General features: G+C 34.2%; 1 protein-coding gene across 8 annotated transcripts in view; it reads left to right on the top strand.

The window, feature by feature from the left end:
- Positions 1–17339, top strand: part of Dlg1 (discs large MAGUK scaffold protein 1) — a 204709-nt gene that overhangs the window by 106485 nt on the left and 80885 nt on the right. For 5 of the 8 annotated variants that reach the window (XM_042669937.1, XM_042669944.1, XM_042669962.1 and 2 more), the window contains exons 6-8: positions 3417–3515; positions 14547–14600; positions 16370–16420. In XM_042669937.1, coding sequence (XP_042525871.1) covers positions 3417–3515; positions 14547–14600; positions 16370–16420 — 204 coding nt within the window. The remainder of the gene's footprint in view (positions 1–3416; positions 3516–14546; positions 14601–16369; positions 16421–17339) is intronic. The other 3 variants (XM_042669985.1, XM_042669978.1, XM_042669969.1) reach the window with 1 other exon arrangement.

Below are 17339 nucleotides of genomic sequence, written 5' to 3'. Positions count from 1 at the left end.
CAGAGGGGTTACAGTTACATGAGTAAGGGAATGAGTACATTTCTTGTTAAGCATTGTTACCCCTTCCTTAGTTTTTCTCCTATTATCCCTTCCCTCCCCCACCTCTCTTGCTCCCCCCGCCATTGTAAAGTTCATTTCCAACATAATGTCTTGTGACTATCATTGTTGAAACAGGTCATACTTGTTTCAGCATGTTGGTATTCCCCTTACCCTCCCCAAATTAGATAAATGTATATACAAGATACAGGGTAACAAAATCAAAGGAAACAAAAAACAATCACATAGAACATTAAAAACAACAACAAAGACCTATTGTGTCTATGTCTTGGGGTTCATTTTGCTTAGCATCATCTTATATAATCATATGTATATAACTTTTGAGCTTTTCTGCTCATCTGATAAAATTATCCTAGATACATGCTAATAAATGCAAATGAGGGAAACCATGGGACCTAAATTTCTTTGAGTCTGACTTACTTCACTTGATTTTTTTCTAAATCTTTCCATTTCCTAACAAATGGGGTGCTGATAAAAGCATAGAATTCTATTATGTGTGTGTATATATGTATATATATATGTATATATATATATATACATATATATATACATATATATATGTGTATGTGTATACATACACATACCACATTTTCTTGATCCAGTCATTTACTGAGGGGCATCTGGGTTGGTTCCATATTTTAGCTATGGTGAATAATGCTGCGATAAACATAGTTGTGTTGGTAGCTTTAGTATGGCCTTGTTTCTGATCATTTGGGTAAATGTCCAGAAGTAGGATTGCTGGGTCATAGGGGAGCTCTATGTGGAGTTTTTTGAGGAACCTCCATACTTCTTTCTAGAGTGGTTGAACAAGTTTCTACTCCCACCAACAGTGCAGTAGGGTTCCCTTTTGGCCACATCCCCTCCAGCATCTGTTGTTATTAGATTTCTTGATTATAGCCATTCTAACTGGGGTGAGGTGGAATCTCAGTGTTGTTTTGATTTGCATTTCTTTTATGGCCAGAGAAGTTATTTCTTCATATGTCTGTTGGCCATTCTTATTTCCTCTTCAGAGAAGTCTCTCTTTAAGGCTTTAGTCCAGTTATTAATGGCAGTTGTTTCTTTGAGGGTTTGTTTTTGGAGGATTTAATTTTTTGAGTTCTAAGTATATTTTAGATATGAAGCCTTTGTGTGTTGTGTGCCTAATAAAGATCTTGTCCCAGTTGGTGGCTGTCTATTGATCGTGTTGAGCATCTTTTCAAGTTCTCATATGGGTACTTGCATATGTCTTCTTTGCAAAAATTATTCATGTTTACCCTTTCGTTGATGTTATGGTTTGGGTTTTATGGGGTGTAGTTTGGATTTTTTGTCATTATTTAAAGGGGTTTCATTGTAACATTTCCATACATACATATAATATACTTGAATCAAATCTCCTTACTCTTTCTTAATCTTCATTCCTCTACTTTTTTTCCCACAATTTTAATGGGCTTCATTATTGTGTTTTTATGCATACATATGAAGTTTTGAGATAGGGTCTCCCTATGTAGTGCAGGCTATCCCTGAACTGTCTACCCATCTACCTTAGCCTCCTGGGTGCTGGGGTTGCTGGGTTTATAGACATGTGCTACTACATATAGCCCTGTACATTTCCAGTGAATTTTAAATGAGATGATAGTTTTAATGAATAATAAATTTTAAATGAGATTATTATAATTTGTTAGTAAGGATTAATGTATTCAACTTTAGCCATTTTTGTTCCTATTTAAAGCCCTGTTAATGATACTGTCCTTTTATCTACTTGATTTTAGTATTCTTCTTGCATATATATATCTTTTTAATATAATTTTATTATTATTAAGGTGTTATACAGAGGGGTTACTGTTTCTTAAGTCAGATAATGAATACATTTCTTTTTGGAAAGTGCCACTCCTTCCTTCACTACATATATGCCTTTTATATAGCAAGTGTTTATAAGTTAATTTAGCTAGTAGGAATTGAATTTAGTTCTAAGACATCTTTTTAAATATAACTGAATCAGCCAGATGCCAGTGGCTCACCCCTGTAACACTAGCTATTCAGGTGGCTGAGATCTGAGGATTGCAGTTCAAAACCAGCCCGGGCAGGAAAGTCCGTGAGACTCTTTATCTTCGGTAAACTACTCAGAAAAAACCAGAAGTGGTGCTGTGGCTCAAGTGGTAGAGCACTAGCCTTGAGCACAAAGACACTTAGGGATAGCACCCAGGCCCTGAGTTCAAGCCCCAGGATCAGCAAAATACAACGACAACAAAAACCCAAAGATAGAATCAATTCACATAAAGTGTTATTTTAAAATAAAATAAATATCCAAACATTAAATTATATAACTGGAGTTTTCTGTACTCTCAATTTTGTTTTTTGCCTTAATATGTCTGGCACATAATAGACAATTATTGAATGTTAGTTGGGTTGGTGACTATACAGACATAATTTTAGTCAGGTTATTACTATTCTTAATAGCAGAGGTTATTAAGAGCAGATTTTTTTTGGGGGGGGGGGGTTCCGTTCGTGGGGCCTGAACTCTGGGCCTGGGCACTGTCCCTCAGCTCTTCAGCTCAAGGCTAGTGCTCTACCACTTGAGCCACAGTGCCACTTCCGGCTTTTTTCTTTTTGCTTATGTTGTGCTGAGGAATCGAACCCAGGGCCTCAGGCATGCAAGGCAAGCGCTCTACCAATGAGCCACCTTCCCAGCCCCAAGAGCAGATTGTTTTAAATGGTAAAAATTTAGCTTTGATTTTATTTTAATCTTTAGTCTGTAGATTTATTAACCTTTGTTGTTTGCATGATGGGCTAATAAAATGACTCTTGGGATTGGGGATTTCGCTCGGTGGAAGAGCACCTGCCTTGCAAGGAAGGCCCTGAATTCAGTCCTCTCATCTGCAAAAATAAAACAAAACAAATAAAAAGACTCTTGGTTCTTGGAATGCAAAAACACTTTAAAATATCCTGAATGAGATACAAAAGTATCTTGACTATCTAACTGTGAAACTTCTGTTTTATCTCCTAAGAAGGAGTAGGTTAAGTGATTGTTTTTTGTTATTGTTACTTAAACATTGAAAGAATAGTCACTGTTGAAGAAAAACATTTTGGGAAAGGCAGATTCTTGTAATTGGATTGTTGACATTGTTTAAAAAATATTGGCATACCCTGATTACTATATAAATAAACTTTGTTTCAATTAAAAACAGAAGTCATTCTTTTTAATTATAGAAACCTTGTAATTGGTGGTATAATTCTTTCTAAAATTCGTAGTTTAAAGTGTTAATATTTTACAAATTTCTGAGTTATTTCTGAAAAGTATATTCTTATAGAGCAACATTCTGTTAAGTGTTTTCCCTTTTACTTGGATGTTTTTCTGATTTTTTGTCATTGATGATTTTTAGCCAACAGAAGCTGTTCCTCCCTCTCCTCCCACTGTCCCTGTGATCCCTGTCCTGCCAGTCCCCGCTGAGAATACTGTCATCCTACCCATCGTATCACAGGTTTTTATTGGTTTACTTTTTCTTTATAAACATTTTGTTTGCTTTTGTTTTTTATTTTTTTTTTAGTTTTTAACATTTTTTGGTTAGTTTGTTACTTTGGGCATTAATTGGTACTTTTAAGAAATTCAGTATTTGGGGTCGGGCCTGGTGGCTCATGCCTTTAATCCTAGCTATGATCACTGTTCAAATCCAGCCCAGGCAAGAAAATCCATGAGAGTCTCATCTCCAATTAACTATTCAGAAAACTGAAAGTGGTGCTGTGGCTCAAATGGTAGAGCACTAGCCTTGAGCTGAACAGCTGAGGGACAGCATCCAGGCCCAGAGTTCAAGCCCCACTACCAACAAAAAAGAAAAGACAGAAAGAAATTCAGTATTTGGGATTTACATAAAATGGTTTAACATTTGCCATTTTATTAGGCAGATTATGAAATAACATTCATTCTGTGTTTAATTTTTAAAATATTTTTAAATATTTAAAATTTTGTCTAATTTTTAAGGTTACAAAAATCATACTCAAGGGCTGGGAAGGTGGCTCAGGGGTAGAGTGTTTGCCTTGCATTTATGGGTTCAATTCCTCAGTATCACATAAGCAGAGAAAAAGCCAGAAGTGGTGCTGTGGCACAAGTGGTAGAGCGCTAGCCTTGAGCTAAAAAGCTGAAGGACAGCGTCCAGGCCCAGAGTTCAGGCCCCACGACCGACAAAAAAAAAAATCACAGTTGATCTTGTGTTAGATATATCCTTTTATGTAGCACTGTTTTTTCCCAATATATACCATATTAGAAATATTTCTACTTCTCAGATAGCATACTTTACATGTCAGTTGTCCAAGAATATGATTATTTTTCATTTTTAGAGCCCTACTGTTCTAAAGAATAGCATTGACATTAATTGCTTTTCACACAGAGTCAAATTAATAGTAGCATTTTATATATAATATTAATAATCTTGATGTAAAGGATCTCATTTAAAATTTAATGTGTTCAGAGATTTTATTGGTGAAATTAATCAGTAGCCAAAAGTATAATGGACATAGTATGTTTGCTATATAAATGCAGGTTCAACACAAGCCCTGTTGGAGGGAAAAAGAGATACCACTGTCATTACTCATAACTCAGTTCATACACTTTGCTCAAAACTGAAAGTCTATAGGGATACCTACAAAACGTAAGATTCTAGTAGTAATGACAGTATTACAATGAGATTTCAATATTGTAATGACTGAATTAGGCTAATGTTACTACTTATAAATAATCTTTACCTTTTTGTTCATCATCTAAAAATTAAGTTACAAAAAACCTTCAAGAATTGAATAGGTAATTCCACATATTCTTACCATATTGTTTACAGGAAATCGAACTTACAGATAAGATATAATTATGGAGAAAAGCATACAGCTTATTATAATATCACATTGTTCTAAGTATCTGGGAATTATTAATACTATGAAATTTCTTGAAAGTAGGAGGTTTGAAAGTTTATTTTGCTACTGTTTCTTCCATTTATTTTAATGTTTAAATTGTTTCTTAAAGCCAGGTGCTGGTGGCTCAGGCTTACAATCTTAGCTACTTAGGAGGCTGAGATCTGAGGATTGAGGTTCAAAGCCAGCCCAGGAAGGAGATTCTTATCTCCAATTAACCATCAGAAATCTGAAAGTGGAGCTATGGCTCAATCAGTAGAGCACTGTCCTTGAGCACAAAAACTCAGGGATAGCACCCAGGCCCTGAATTCCAGCCCCATGGCTGACATACATATATAATACATATATTCGTGCATACATACATAATTCCTTAGAATTCCATTCAAACTTTTACCAACATCTGACCTTTTTTCAACTGGAACTTATTCTTTCTTGTTCAACATTCTCATTTCTTTACTTTTGGTGAATCTAACTTAGTATTCAACTACTCTTGGAAATTTTTAAGTCATCAAATTCAAACAAATATAGATCTTAAAGGTCAGATTGGTTTGGTTTGGTATTCAATCACACCACTTGTTTTGTAACTCAGAAAAGGATTTAACAATACTAAGCTTTAGTTTATTAATCTGAAGGTGATAGTAGTAATAATGAGGTATTTTACAATGATTAAAACCATAATTAGTGTTTGGGATATGGTTAGAAGTTCCCTGGTTTCATGTCTCACACTGCCACCTTCCCCCAAATAAAGGATAATTGGTGCATGTGAAATACCTTACAAAGCACCTAGGCCTATCCACCAGTCAAACTATTCATTTTATCTTGTATTTCTTTGAAACAGCAAACCAAGAAACAAGTTTGTAAAACAAAGTAGGATATATATATATATATATGTATATATACATATATATACACACACACACATACAAGAAAAGGCATATTCTCACTTTACACTTTATATACATTAAAAATGTCCATGAAAGATAATTTAATAATTATATTGTATCATCTAAGAAGCTGCTGGTATGACTTGTTTTTCATCATGTGTTCTTTGAGTATAGTATGTATATTATAAAATGAAAATAACAGATTAAAATATCTCCAAATAAAATTTTCAGTTCACACTTATGGAATATATAACCACATTTTTATAATTTTTTTTCTAAAGATAAATTTCACATTCAGTTATATTAGTATGCAATAGAACTAGAAGACACAAAATACAGTCTTTGTCCTAACTTTGTCACTCAAACAAGCTTCCTTTCTAAATTTTTTACTCTCATATTTTTCACCTATTAAAATGAGAGTTTTAATGTGTATGAATATCAGGCAAATTACACAAAGGTAGATGGATGGTAATTTTTAAAGCATATTTCACTTTTTGTAGAATGCTTTTGTACTTTTCAATAATTTTATATTAGTCATATCATTATAAAATTACAATGACTGAAATTTTATGAAAGATCCAGTAAATAGGAATTGCTTATTACACAGTGGTACAGGAAGAATACATTGAATGGTTGCTTTAAGTTGCTCAACAGCATCTATTTTATAGTCAGGCCTGAATCTACCACTTCCTAGCCCTGCTCACTTCTAGATGTGTAATGATAGTGAAATTCCTTCTCAGAATTTCAGTTTCTCCACATGGAACTAGTAACAGTCAGAATTAAGCTAATGATACTTTTTTGTAACAGTAATGGTAAGTATATCATCCGTGTTATATAGGCCTCTTAAACTGAGTTTATTTAACCCCAAGGAGGTAACTCTGCTTTGAAAGTACAGGCTTTAGCCAGGTGCCAGTGGCTAATGCCTATAATCCTCCCTACTTAGGAAGCTGAGCTCTTTTGAGGATCATGGTTTGAAGAAAGCCTGGGCAGAAAAATTAATGAAACTCTAATCTCCAGTTAATCACAGGAAAAGCCAGAAGTAGAGCTCTGGCTCAAGTAGTAGAGCAGTAACCTTGAGCAAAAGAAGCTCAGGGACAACTCAAGAACCAGCCAAACAAACACAGATGCTTTAAACCTTTATTTCTACCAATTCTAAAGAACTGTCTTGTCATTTAGATTCATAGAAAAGGCTTTATGACTGTTTTTGCGCATGAAATATTCTTTTACATTTAAACCTGTATCAGAGTGAGTTGGTTTACATTTGTTTTAGTTAATTCTTTTATTACATGCAGTAATCCAACCCTTATTTGAGGCTTGTCTTCCTTCATTTACTTGCAGTAAATCATGGCCCAAAAATATTCAATGGAAAATGCCACAGCCAATTCATAATTTTTTATTATTGTTTTTACCAGTCCTGAGGCTTAAACTTGGGACCTGGATGCTCAAGGCTGGCACTCTACCACTTGAGCCACTGGCTTTTTCTGAGTAGTTTATTAGAGATAAGAATCTCACAGACTTTCCTGCCTGCCTGGGCTGGCTTTGAACCTTGATCCGCAGATCCCAGCCTTCTTAGTAGTTAGGATTGCAGGCGTAAGCCACCAGCACCTGGTATAACTCATAAAATTTAAATAACTTTTACCATAGGACGTTGCTTACTGTTTTGTTAGTACCTACTATTAATCTTTTTCTAATTTATAAATTAAATTTTAAAACTATTATGTATATATAGGAAAGTAACAGTCTTTATAAGATGTATTTTACTACTCATGGTTTGAATCATCCATGGAGTATCTTGGAACACATACCTTTTGGATCCAGCTGGGATGTAGCTCAGTGCAAAGCACTTGCCTAGCAAGTGCAACGTCCTGGGTTCGATCCCCAGTACCAAAAAAGAAAAGACAAAAAAATACAGTTAAAAAAAAAAAAGAGGTGAATTCTAATGAAAACTCACATCATGTGTAACCTTTTGGATCCAGGGAAAGTACTATATATGAACACTAACATTGCCACTATCCCCTAAAGCCTACTCTGTACAAGAGAAAAGTTGTTGCTAGGGGCTCTAGTACTGTGTTGAATAAGAGTGAGGAGATGGTCATCCTTGCCCGGTTCCCAACTTTAGCGGAAATTATTTTGATTTTTCCCCATTTAATATGATGTTGTATATAACCTTTTAGTATGTCCCTTTTGGGGCTGGGAATGTGGCTTAGTAGTCGAGTGCTGGCCTAGCATGCATAAAGCCCTGGGTTTGATCCCTCAGTCCACATAAACAGAAAAGGCCAGAAGTGGCACTGTGGCTCAACTGGTAGAATGCTAGGCTTGAGTAAAAGCAGCTCAGGGACAGTGCCCAGCCCTGACTGGCAAAAAAAAAAAAAGTGTCCCTTCTGTTCCTAGCTTCTCAAAGCTTTTATCTTGAAAAGACATTGAATTTTCTCAAAGGCTTTTTCTATATCAAGATGACTGTGTAATTTGTGTTCTTGATATGTGATAAACTACATTGTGATATACTATATATATAGCGTGTATATATATACACTATGTAATGTGTGTGTGTGTGTATATATATATATATATATACACGCTATATATATATATACATGTGATATACTACATTTATTAATTTGTATGTTAAACCATCCTTGCATCCCTGGGAGGAAACCAACTTGATCATAGTGTATGATTTTTTTGAGTGTTCAGTTTGAAAAGATTTTTTTGAGAATTTTTACATCAGTGTTCATTGAAATTAATCTAAAGTTCTCTTTGATTTTGTCTGGTTTTCAAATAAGTATAGGTTGCTTCATACAGTGAGCTTGGTAACTCACCTTTTCTGTTTATAAAGACTGAGCAATATTGCTATTCTTCGTTGAAAGTCTGGTAGAATTCAACAGTGTATTCATACGGACCTGCACTTTTCTTTGGGGAGATTCTTTATTACTGCTTCAGTTTTGTTGCTTGATATAGCTCTGATTAAGTGGTATATATTCTCTTGTTTCAGTTTTGGTGGGTCCACTGCAAAAATGTATCCATTTCCTTTCCATATTCTAGCCTATTTGAGTGTAAGTATTCCCTAATTATCCTTTGGTTTCCTTGGGTATTTGTTGTAATACTCTTTTTTTCGACTGATTTTTTTTTTTTTTTTTTTTTTATGTCCCTGAGCTTTTTTGCTCAAGGTTAGCACTGTACCTCTTGAGCTACAGCTCTACTTTTGACTTTTTGCTGGCTAATTGGAGATTAAAGTCTCATGGACTCTTCCTGCCCTGGCCTGCTTCAAATCTTAATCCTCATGGCTGTCATGACTATGAATCTTCCTTTTAACATTATCTTTCCTGTTTCCGAGAGGTTCTAATAGGATGTGTTTTCATGTTTATTAGTTACCAGGAAGTTTTTTTTATTTCTCCCTTTATTTCTTCACCAGACCCATGTATCATTCATCAGTTTGTTGTTCAGTCTCCATGTTGAACTACAGTTTATTTCCTTTATGGTGGTCTAATAGAATACACAGAGTTATTCCAATTAGCTTATACTTGCTCAGAGTGGCTATATGCCCTAGGATATTACCTGTTTGGGGAAGATTCCACTGGCTGAGAAAAATGTGTATTGTTCTGCTTCTGAGTGAAATCCCACTTGGTAGAGATGTCTGTTAAACCCATTTGGTGCATACATGATGACGCTTAATTCTAATGTTTCTTTATTGATCTTTAGTTTGGACAACCTACTTACTGGTAATAATAAAGTATTAATAAAGTCTCTCACTAGTATTATGTTGGGCCTTTATTACAGCTTTTAAGTCCAGAAGTGTTTTTCTCTTGAATCTGATGCACTGCTGTTTGGTGCATATATGTTAACAACAGTAATTTCCTCGTGCATCATTCCCTTTATTAATATGAAGTGACTTGTCTCCTGTGACTGATTTTAGCTTAAAGTCTGTTTTATCAGCTATAAGTTTGGGTACTATTACCTGCTTTTGGGACTTGTTTGCTTGGAAGGTCTTTTTCTTGCCTTTTACTCTAAACTTGTGTTTATTGGTAAGATATGTTTCTTGCAGGCAACAAATGATTGGATTTGTTTTTTGACCCAAGTGGTTGTTTTACATCTTATGATTAGAGAGTTGAGCCCATTAACATTAAACATGGAGAGAGGCATGTTATACTTCTTGTCATTTTGTTGTTTTTTGTGATTCTTGCTTGTTATTCTTCCTGTTTTGCTAACATAGTCTTCTTGTAAGGCTTATTCCTTCCTGTAGTTTTCTGTTTTTGATTATCATCTGTGGGTAGTATTTCCTTAACTATCTTTTGCAGTTCTAGTTTAGTAGTCAAGATTTCCTTTAGTTTTTGTTTATCATTGAAATTTTTTTATGTCTTCATCTGTGTTGATAGCTTCAATGTACAGTACTCTGGCATTATGTTTCATGACTTGAATTACATTTTTCCATGTCTGTGTTAAGGAAATATGCTGATGATTCTAATGCACTTGCCATTATAAGTTATATGTTTTCTCTCTTTGACATCTTTCACTATTCTCTTCGTTCTATTTGTGTCTAAGGGTGTTTCTTTCCTGAACTTGTCTGTTATTTTTATTATTATTAATTTAATGCCTGTAGTTCTTACTTTGTTTTTATTGATGTATACTAATTATATAAAGAAGTTTATTCTGATATTTCCATACAGGCATGTAAAGTACTTTGAGCATATCTTCCCCTTTTCTTTCTTAAGCCTATTCAACCACTTCATTTACGATTTTTAATGGATTTTATTGTTCTATTTTCATGCATACATATAATTGTCTCAGACATATGAAAAGATACACAGGGTCATAGTCAGATATTTACAAACAAATTGACTAACATGGTATACATAGTGAAGGATTCCAATAATGTAACTCCTTTAAACAAGTAATTTACAGTTTAACAAAATGACTACTTGGAATCTGGAACAGGTGTTGGGAGGTAGGAGTAGAGAAAAGGAGAGAGAAATGGTGGGCAACAACAGTCATAATATTCAATATACACATGTGAAAAAGTAGCCAGGTAACTTGAAGGGGTAAGTGGGAGGTGTAGAGACAGGGAAGAGCAATGAAAGGGGTAATCTTGGACTAGATGCATTGTACTTATAAACTGATTTGTTGACAAAGATAAATGTTAAAATACTTTTGAAAGACTATTTTAAAAATACATTGTACTTATAAACTACATGTTGAATTGAAACCCCTTTGTAGGGCTCAGATGTAGCTCAGTGTAGCAAAGCTCTTGCTTAGCAAGTGCAATGTCCTGGGTTCAATTCCCAGTAAAGAAAGAGCTGGGCACTGGTGGCTCATGCCTGTAATCCTAGCTACTCAGGAGGCTGAGAACTGAGGATCGTGGTTCAAAGCTAGCCCACGCAGGAAAGTCCATGAGATTCTTATCTCCAATTAACCACCAGAAAATGGAAGTGGCGCTGTGGCTGAAGCGGTAGAGTGCTTGCCTTGAACTGAAGAGCTGAGGGACAGTGCCCAAGCCCAGAGTTCAAACCCCACGACCAACCAAAAAAAGAAAGAAAGAGAGGGGGGAGAGAAGGAGAAGGAAGGACCAAAAAAAAAAATGCACATTTTTTTTTTAAATAAACTGTATGTATATGTCTGTTAAATCTATTTGGGTTTAACTTTAAAAAAAAAAAATTATACAACTAACTTGAAATTTTAATCTTTTTTTTGGGGGGGGGGTCCAGTCGTGGGGCCTGAACTCTGGGCCTGGGCGCTATCCCTCAGCTCTTCAGCTCAAGGCTAGCTCTCCACCACTTGAGCCACAGTGCCACTACCAGCTTTTTTCTTTTTGCTTATGTGGTGCTGAGGAATCGAACCCAAGGCCTCATGCATGCAAGGCAAGGGCTCTACCACTGAGCCACCTTCCCAGCCCGAAATTTTAATCTTTTGATGAAACCCTAAGGGTCTTGTAAATCCCCTTGGTATCTTTTAAGCCTTTTTTTTTTTTTTCAGTATCTTGGACAGTTTGGTCTTATTCCTCTTCTTTATCTTCCAACCTCTGGTGCCCTGTTTGCAACTTCGGTTCTTTCAGTTGTATTTTTTATTTGAGCAATTTAATTCTTTATTGTCATGATTTTTTTCATAGTTACCATCCCTTTTTAAATTCTTCTATCATATCTTACATTTCCTTCTTTAGTTGATTCAGCTGTATTATCTTATTATTTATTCTTATTTTCTTGGAATTTATCCAGCTGCTTTTTGTTTGTTTGTTTTCAGTCATGGGGCTTGAACTCTTGGCCTGGACGCTATCCTTGAGCTCTTCATCTCAAGGCAATCACTCTGCCACTGGAGCCACAGCGCCACTTCCAGTTTTCTGGTAGTTAATTGGAGATAAGAGTCTTGCACACTTTCCTGCCAGGGCTGGATTTGAACCGAGATCCTCAGAGCTCATCCTCCTGAGTAGCTAGGATTACGGCATAAGCCACCAGTGCCCAGCTTATCCAGCTTTTTAAGCATCATTTCCTTATTTAATCAGCCATTCTTATCACCGATTCATTGAGCTCATTGTTTGGACCCTCTTCCTCTTCATTCTCACTTAAATCCTTTATTGTGGCAATGCTGCTTTTGAGGGCAGAATTTCTCTCATTTATTCATTAATCTCATGATCTTTCACTGGGAATTAAGCATCTGGGTCCAGGGTTTGTTGAGATTTTAATCTCCTGTATAGTTTCATTTGGTAGTTTTTTGCAGCTTCATTAAGATGGGATGATAGTTTATGTGGTAAGATGGATTTTGCTTGACAAATAAAATAGCTACAGCAGTCATCAATTCATGTATACTCTCCTTTGATAAATTGTATTTTTATTATCTTTCAGTGGTTGTAAAAAGTTCATTTGTACTCTTGTTTTATAAACAGCTCTTATTCCCCTTGTTTAAAGAAATGTAAGACCTTATCGCTTTGTTTGCATGTATCTTAATGTTAGCAAGATTTTAAATGATTAGAATCAAAAGAAAATTTCTCTATAGAGGGAATGTTAGTAATGCTCAAGCAGTTAGTTAACATTATTATGATTTATAATACACACTAGACTTTAATAAAAAAACTTTTTCTTTTATATGTTTACTATAAATAAAGGGAACTAAATTGCTTTCTTCCTGTAACTTCAAAAGTATATTTCCTTTCCCAGCTTTCAATAGCCTTATTTTTTATTGTTACTGTTCTCTGATATAATAGCTTAAGTAGTATACAGTTCTCAACAGCATGAATTGAGAAACAAGTAATTTCAAATGTTCAAAAATTCTTATATGTCTCAGTCAGTAGCTTTGCTTAAATAGCAATCTTACATGTAGAATCTTTGTTTATGAGGTTTTATTTTTACTGAAATATTCCTAGGGGAAGATATTATATATTTAATGTTTGACTTGACAAACAGTAGTTAATATTATGTTTATATACCACAAAAATGTTTTTTACTCATTTTAACCTACTGTTTAACATACATGGCCCAGAGATATACAGTGTAATTTTTCAAAATCATGAAACAGTACTTTCTTATATCATTCAAATCAATATTATGCTGAAAATAGTTTATCATTTGAATTCCAAATATGCATTATGGTTTTTGAAGGGGCATCTTTGGTTTGTTTTTTGTTTTTTTAAAGTTATAGACTCATTATGAAGTCCAGGCTGACTCAAAAATCTGCCTTAGCCTCCCAAAGTGCTAGAATTACAGATATTCTACCAGCACACCTGGCTCAGATAACTCATATTTTTTAAAAGCTAACACATTTGAAAGTAATTATTATTTTGTGTTAAAATGTTCTTTCATAGAACTATTTTGTGTAATTCTTTAGAGTAAAAGATTATTAGGGTATATAAGCATATCTCCTAAAACTCCTAAGCATATCTACTAAGTAATCATTATGTTACTCTATGAAAATTTGCTTGAATTTAGTACTTTTATAATCTTAAATATTGAAGAAATAATTTTGACAGGAATGTATCTTTTTTGATACGGTTTTTTTCATTTGGTATTAAACTTTATTCTATCATCCACATAAAAATTACTTCTCACAGCCAGTAATCCACATTGTTGTTATTTGAGTAGTACGGATGGATAATGTAATGTAATAATTTGTCAGAAATCATCAAGGACTTTTACATTTAAAATGTTTCTGATTATCTAAAGTTTTGAGATTAAGTTTTTGTGTGACACATTGTTGTTTGATCTTTAAACACAGTTTAGTTAAGAGGGGATTTTTTTTTTCAGGGTGATAGGCATGATTGAAATTCATGAGATCCTTGAGAATAGAAAACCTGGTTTTCTATTGAAGAGTTGTTATGTTATACTAAAGAAGATGAATTTTGTGAAATATCTATGCTATTTTAACAGAAATAGCATCTCATTTCTCAAAAGGAAACAGCTGCTTTGTTTTGTTTTTTTGCTACGTGGTACTAGAAATTGTATGCATTACTTAGCATATAAAAAGCTCTCATAAAATTGTAACTTAGGAAATAGCAAATAAAACCATGGGATGTTGCAAACATATCTTGTCTCAGTTTTCTGGTTTTACTGTATGCTCTAGTTACTTTGGGGAGTCTGAGTGAAGGGTATATGTAATCTCTGTGCAATTTTCTACACATTTATATGAGACTGTAATTCAGAATACATTTTTACAAAGAAAAAGCCAAATCACTATATATTCCTAACATTTATTATTCAGTATTGTGATTATAGTAGTAGACTTAACACATTTATAATTCTTTCTATAAAGGCAAATCCTCCTCCTGTATTGGTCAACACAGACAGCTTGGAAACACCAACTTATGTAAGTTCTGTTTCCTTCCCATGTTTCAAAAAATTTTACCATTTCTGTCTGATTTTTTATGTAGATACAAAGGTATTGACATTATTTTCTCTTAATGGGTATTCACAGTCATTTTAGAATTTTCAGGAAATTTTTAGTAAACAGGTTTGTTTGTGTGATCAAGTATTAAAATAGTTATAACTGTAATTTTTTCATGGATTATAGCTTTTCTTGAAAGTTACTTTGTTTAAAAGTTTTCTTCTCTTGCCGGGCGCTGGTGGCTCACGCCTGTAATCCTAGCTACTCAGGAGGCTGAGATCTGAGGATCGCGGTTCAAAGCCAGCCCGGGCAGGAGAGACCCTGAGACTCCTATCTCCAATAAACCACCAGAAAACCGGAAGTGGCGCTGTAGCTCAAGTGGTAGAGCGCTTGCCTTGAGCTGAAGAGCTGAGGGACAGCACCCAAGCCCAGAGTTCAAGCCCCATGGCCGACCAAAAAAAAAAAAAAAAAGACTTAAAAAAAAAAAAGTTTTCTTCTCTTTCAATACTAAAAGCCAAAATAGTAGAATCTGATTTTAAAAAATAATCTTATAGTTCAAAGGGTATTTGGCAGATGAGGAAGTAGGTGCCTATGCTTTGGGTTGGTTTTTTTTTTTTTAATAGACTGGTATATATCATTTTATAGATGTTATTTTTTTTCACTATGAAAATGCTTTAGATGTTATTTTAAAATTCTTTTTCTCCCCATTTCTGAATGTGATTTTCAGTCCACATACTCCTTTTATGTTTTCTTTGTTGAAATATATTTTGTTTATGGGCAGAATTGGTGATCATGTTTTCCTTTTAGAACTCATATAGGTTGTAAGAACTAAGAGTTATATAATATAAGAAATAAATGCACATATGTTTAAGGAAAATATGTATATGTATTTTAGGCAAAATATCACCAAGTTGAAAGCAAGATTAGTAAATATAAAGGTCCAAAATAACTTCATTTACTTGGCTGTCCATTGGTGTCAGCTACTGTATAGGAGTGTAAGTGCTAATATTACAGATATTTCTAATATGTGAGCAGATGGTAAATCTAACTTGGGCATGAACTATTGAATGAAATTTGTGATAGAGGAAGCATAAAAGTTCAACTGTAAAGGTGGGAAATTGCAGGATATTTGGAAGTAGGAGTCATTCAAATTGAACAATATGTTAGAATGTGATGAAGTACAAGTTGTATTTTTGGAATGAAGGTAAGTGGCAAACAGGCACTCATTTCTGCAGAGCCTTAACTTCCAAACCATAGACTTGAAATAAGTTTACAAAGAGTTTCTGAACATTTTAGAGAGTTTCTTATTATCCTGGGTTTTTTTTATAAGTACAGATGATTAAAGCACATATGGCAGTTGGTATTACCAGTCTAAATGATTGGGTATTGCAGTATTTCAGAGGAACTTAACACAGTAGTATCAATGAGAAGAAGGTAGTATCAATGAGAATGAAGATTAACGGTTTTCAGGAAAATTGAAGAATTTTAGAGCTAGCAGCTAGTTAGATTTGTGGATCAAGACAGAGGAAGAGTCTGATAATATTTTCCTGTGGTGAAAGATACGAATGCCAACAGTCACATTTGTAGTCTTCCATTTCTTGAAAATCTTCCCTAAAATTATTGAAATGAGGTGTATTATTTCATCACTGTCACATTTAACAGATTTTCATTAATAAATCATGGAAAAATTATCTTGCCATTTCAGATTTTTTCACTCTAAATTTCTGAGCTACATCTCTTTCCCCCTTTAGGTTAATGGCACTGATGCAGATTATGAATATGAAGAAATCACACTTGAAAGGGTAAAAACTTAATGATCTTAATCTGTTATTTTAAAGAACTTTTAAATAAACTACTTGATCATAGAGGATTCAAGGGAGAACATCTTTCAAAAACAGAAAAATGTAATAGTTTCTTTTATAAATTTATAAATCAGAAAATTAGCCATGATATTTTCATAATTTTTTCTTTAATATTCTTTTAACTACATTTTTCTAATTTTAAAATTGTTTTAGATTTACAGACACCTTGCAAAAGAAACACAGAAAAATTCTCATTTTCTCTAAACTCCTGTTCCCTATTTTTAACATGTTACTTTTTTACAACATATATGATTCAACTAATGAAACAGTATTTATTAATTATTGTTTAATATTCATCATACTTCCTTAGTAGTTAAAATGCTTCTTGCTTTATTATTATATTACTTAGTTGTCTCAGATTCCTTTAGACTGACAATTTCTAAAGTGCTTCTTGTTTTAATATTTATAGGTCTATAATAAAATATTATTTATTTAAGAAAACTGCCTTCTAGGGCTGGGAAGGTGGCTCAGTGGTAGAGCGCTTGCCTTGCATGCATGAGGCCCTGGGTTCGATTCCTCAGCACCACATAAGCAAAAAGAAAAAAGCCGGAAGTGGCGCTGTGGCTCAAGTGGTAGAGCGCTAGCCTTGAGCTGAAGAGCTGAGGGACAGCGCCCAGGCCCAGAGTTCAGGCTCCACGACCGGACCCAAAAAAAAAAAAAAAGAAAACTGCCTTGTAGCAACTGACATTGTATCAGTTTTCTTTCCTAGCAAAATAATACCCATAGTTAATGGAACAAACTATACCAAAACTTAACTTCTTTTCCACTTTGAAAATAACTTAGGGTACGATTCAGATGTGAAACAAATTTCTGGAGATAGATTTTCCATGTGTTCAGTCAATACTGAATTTTAGTATTT

Source organism: Dipodomys spectabilis, unplaced genomic scaffold (genome assembly GCF_019054845.1).
Source record: "Dipodomys spectabilis isolate Male_0828 unplaced genomic scaffold, ASM1905484v1 ptg000017l, whole genome shotgun sequence".
Lineage (NCBI taxonomy): Eukaryota > Metazoa > Chordata > Mammalia > Rodentia > Heteromyidae > Dipodomys > Dipodomys spectabilis.
The sequence above is the reverse complement of the archived record's forward strand: the minus strand, read 5'-3'. Positions and strand labels throughout refer to the sequence as shown.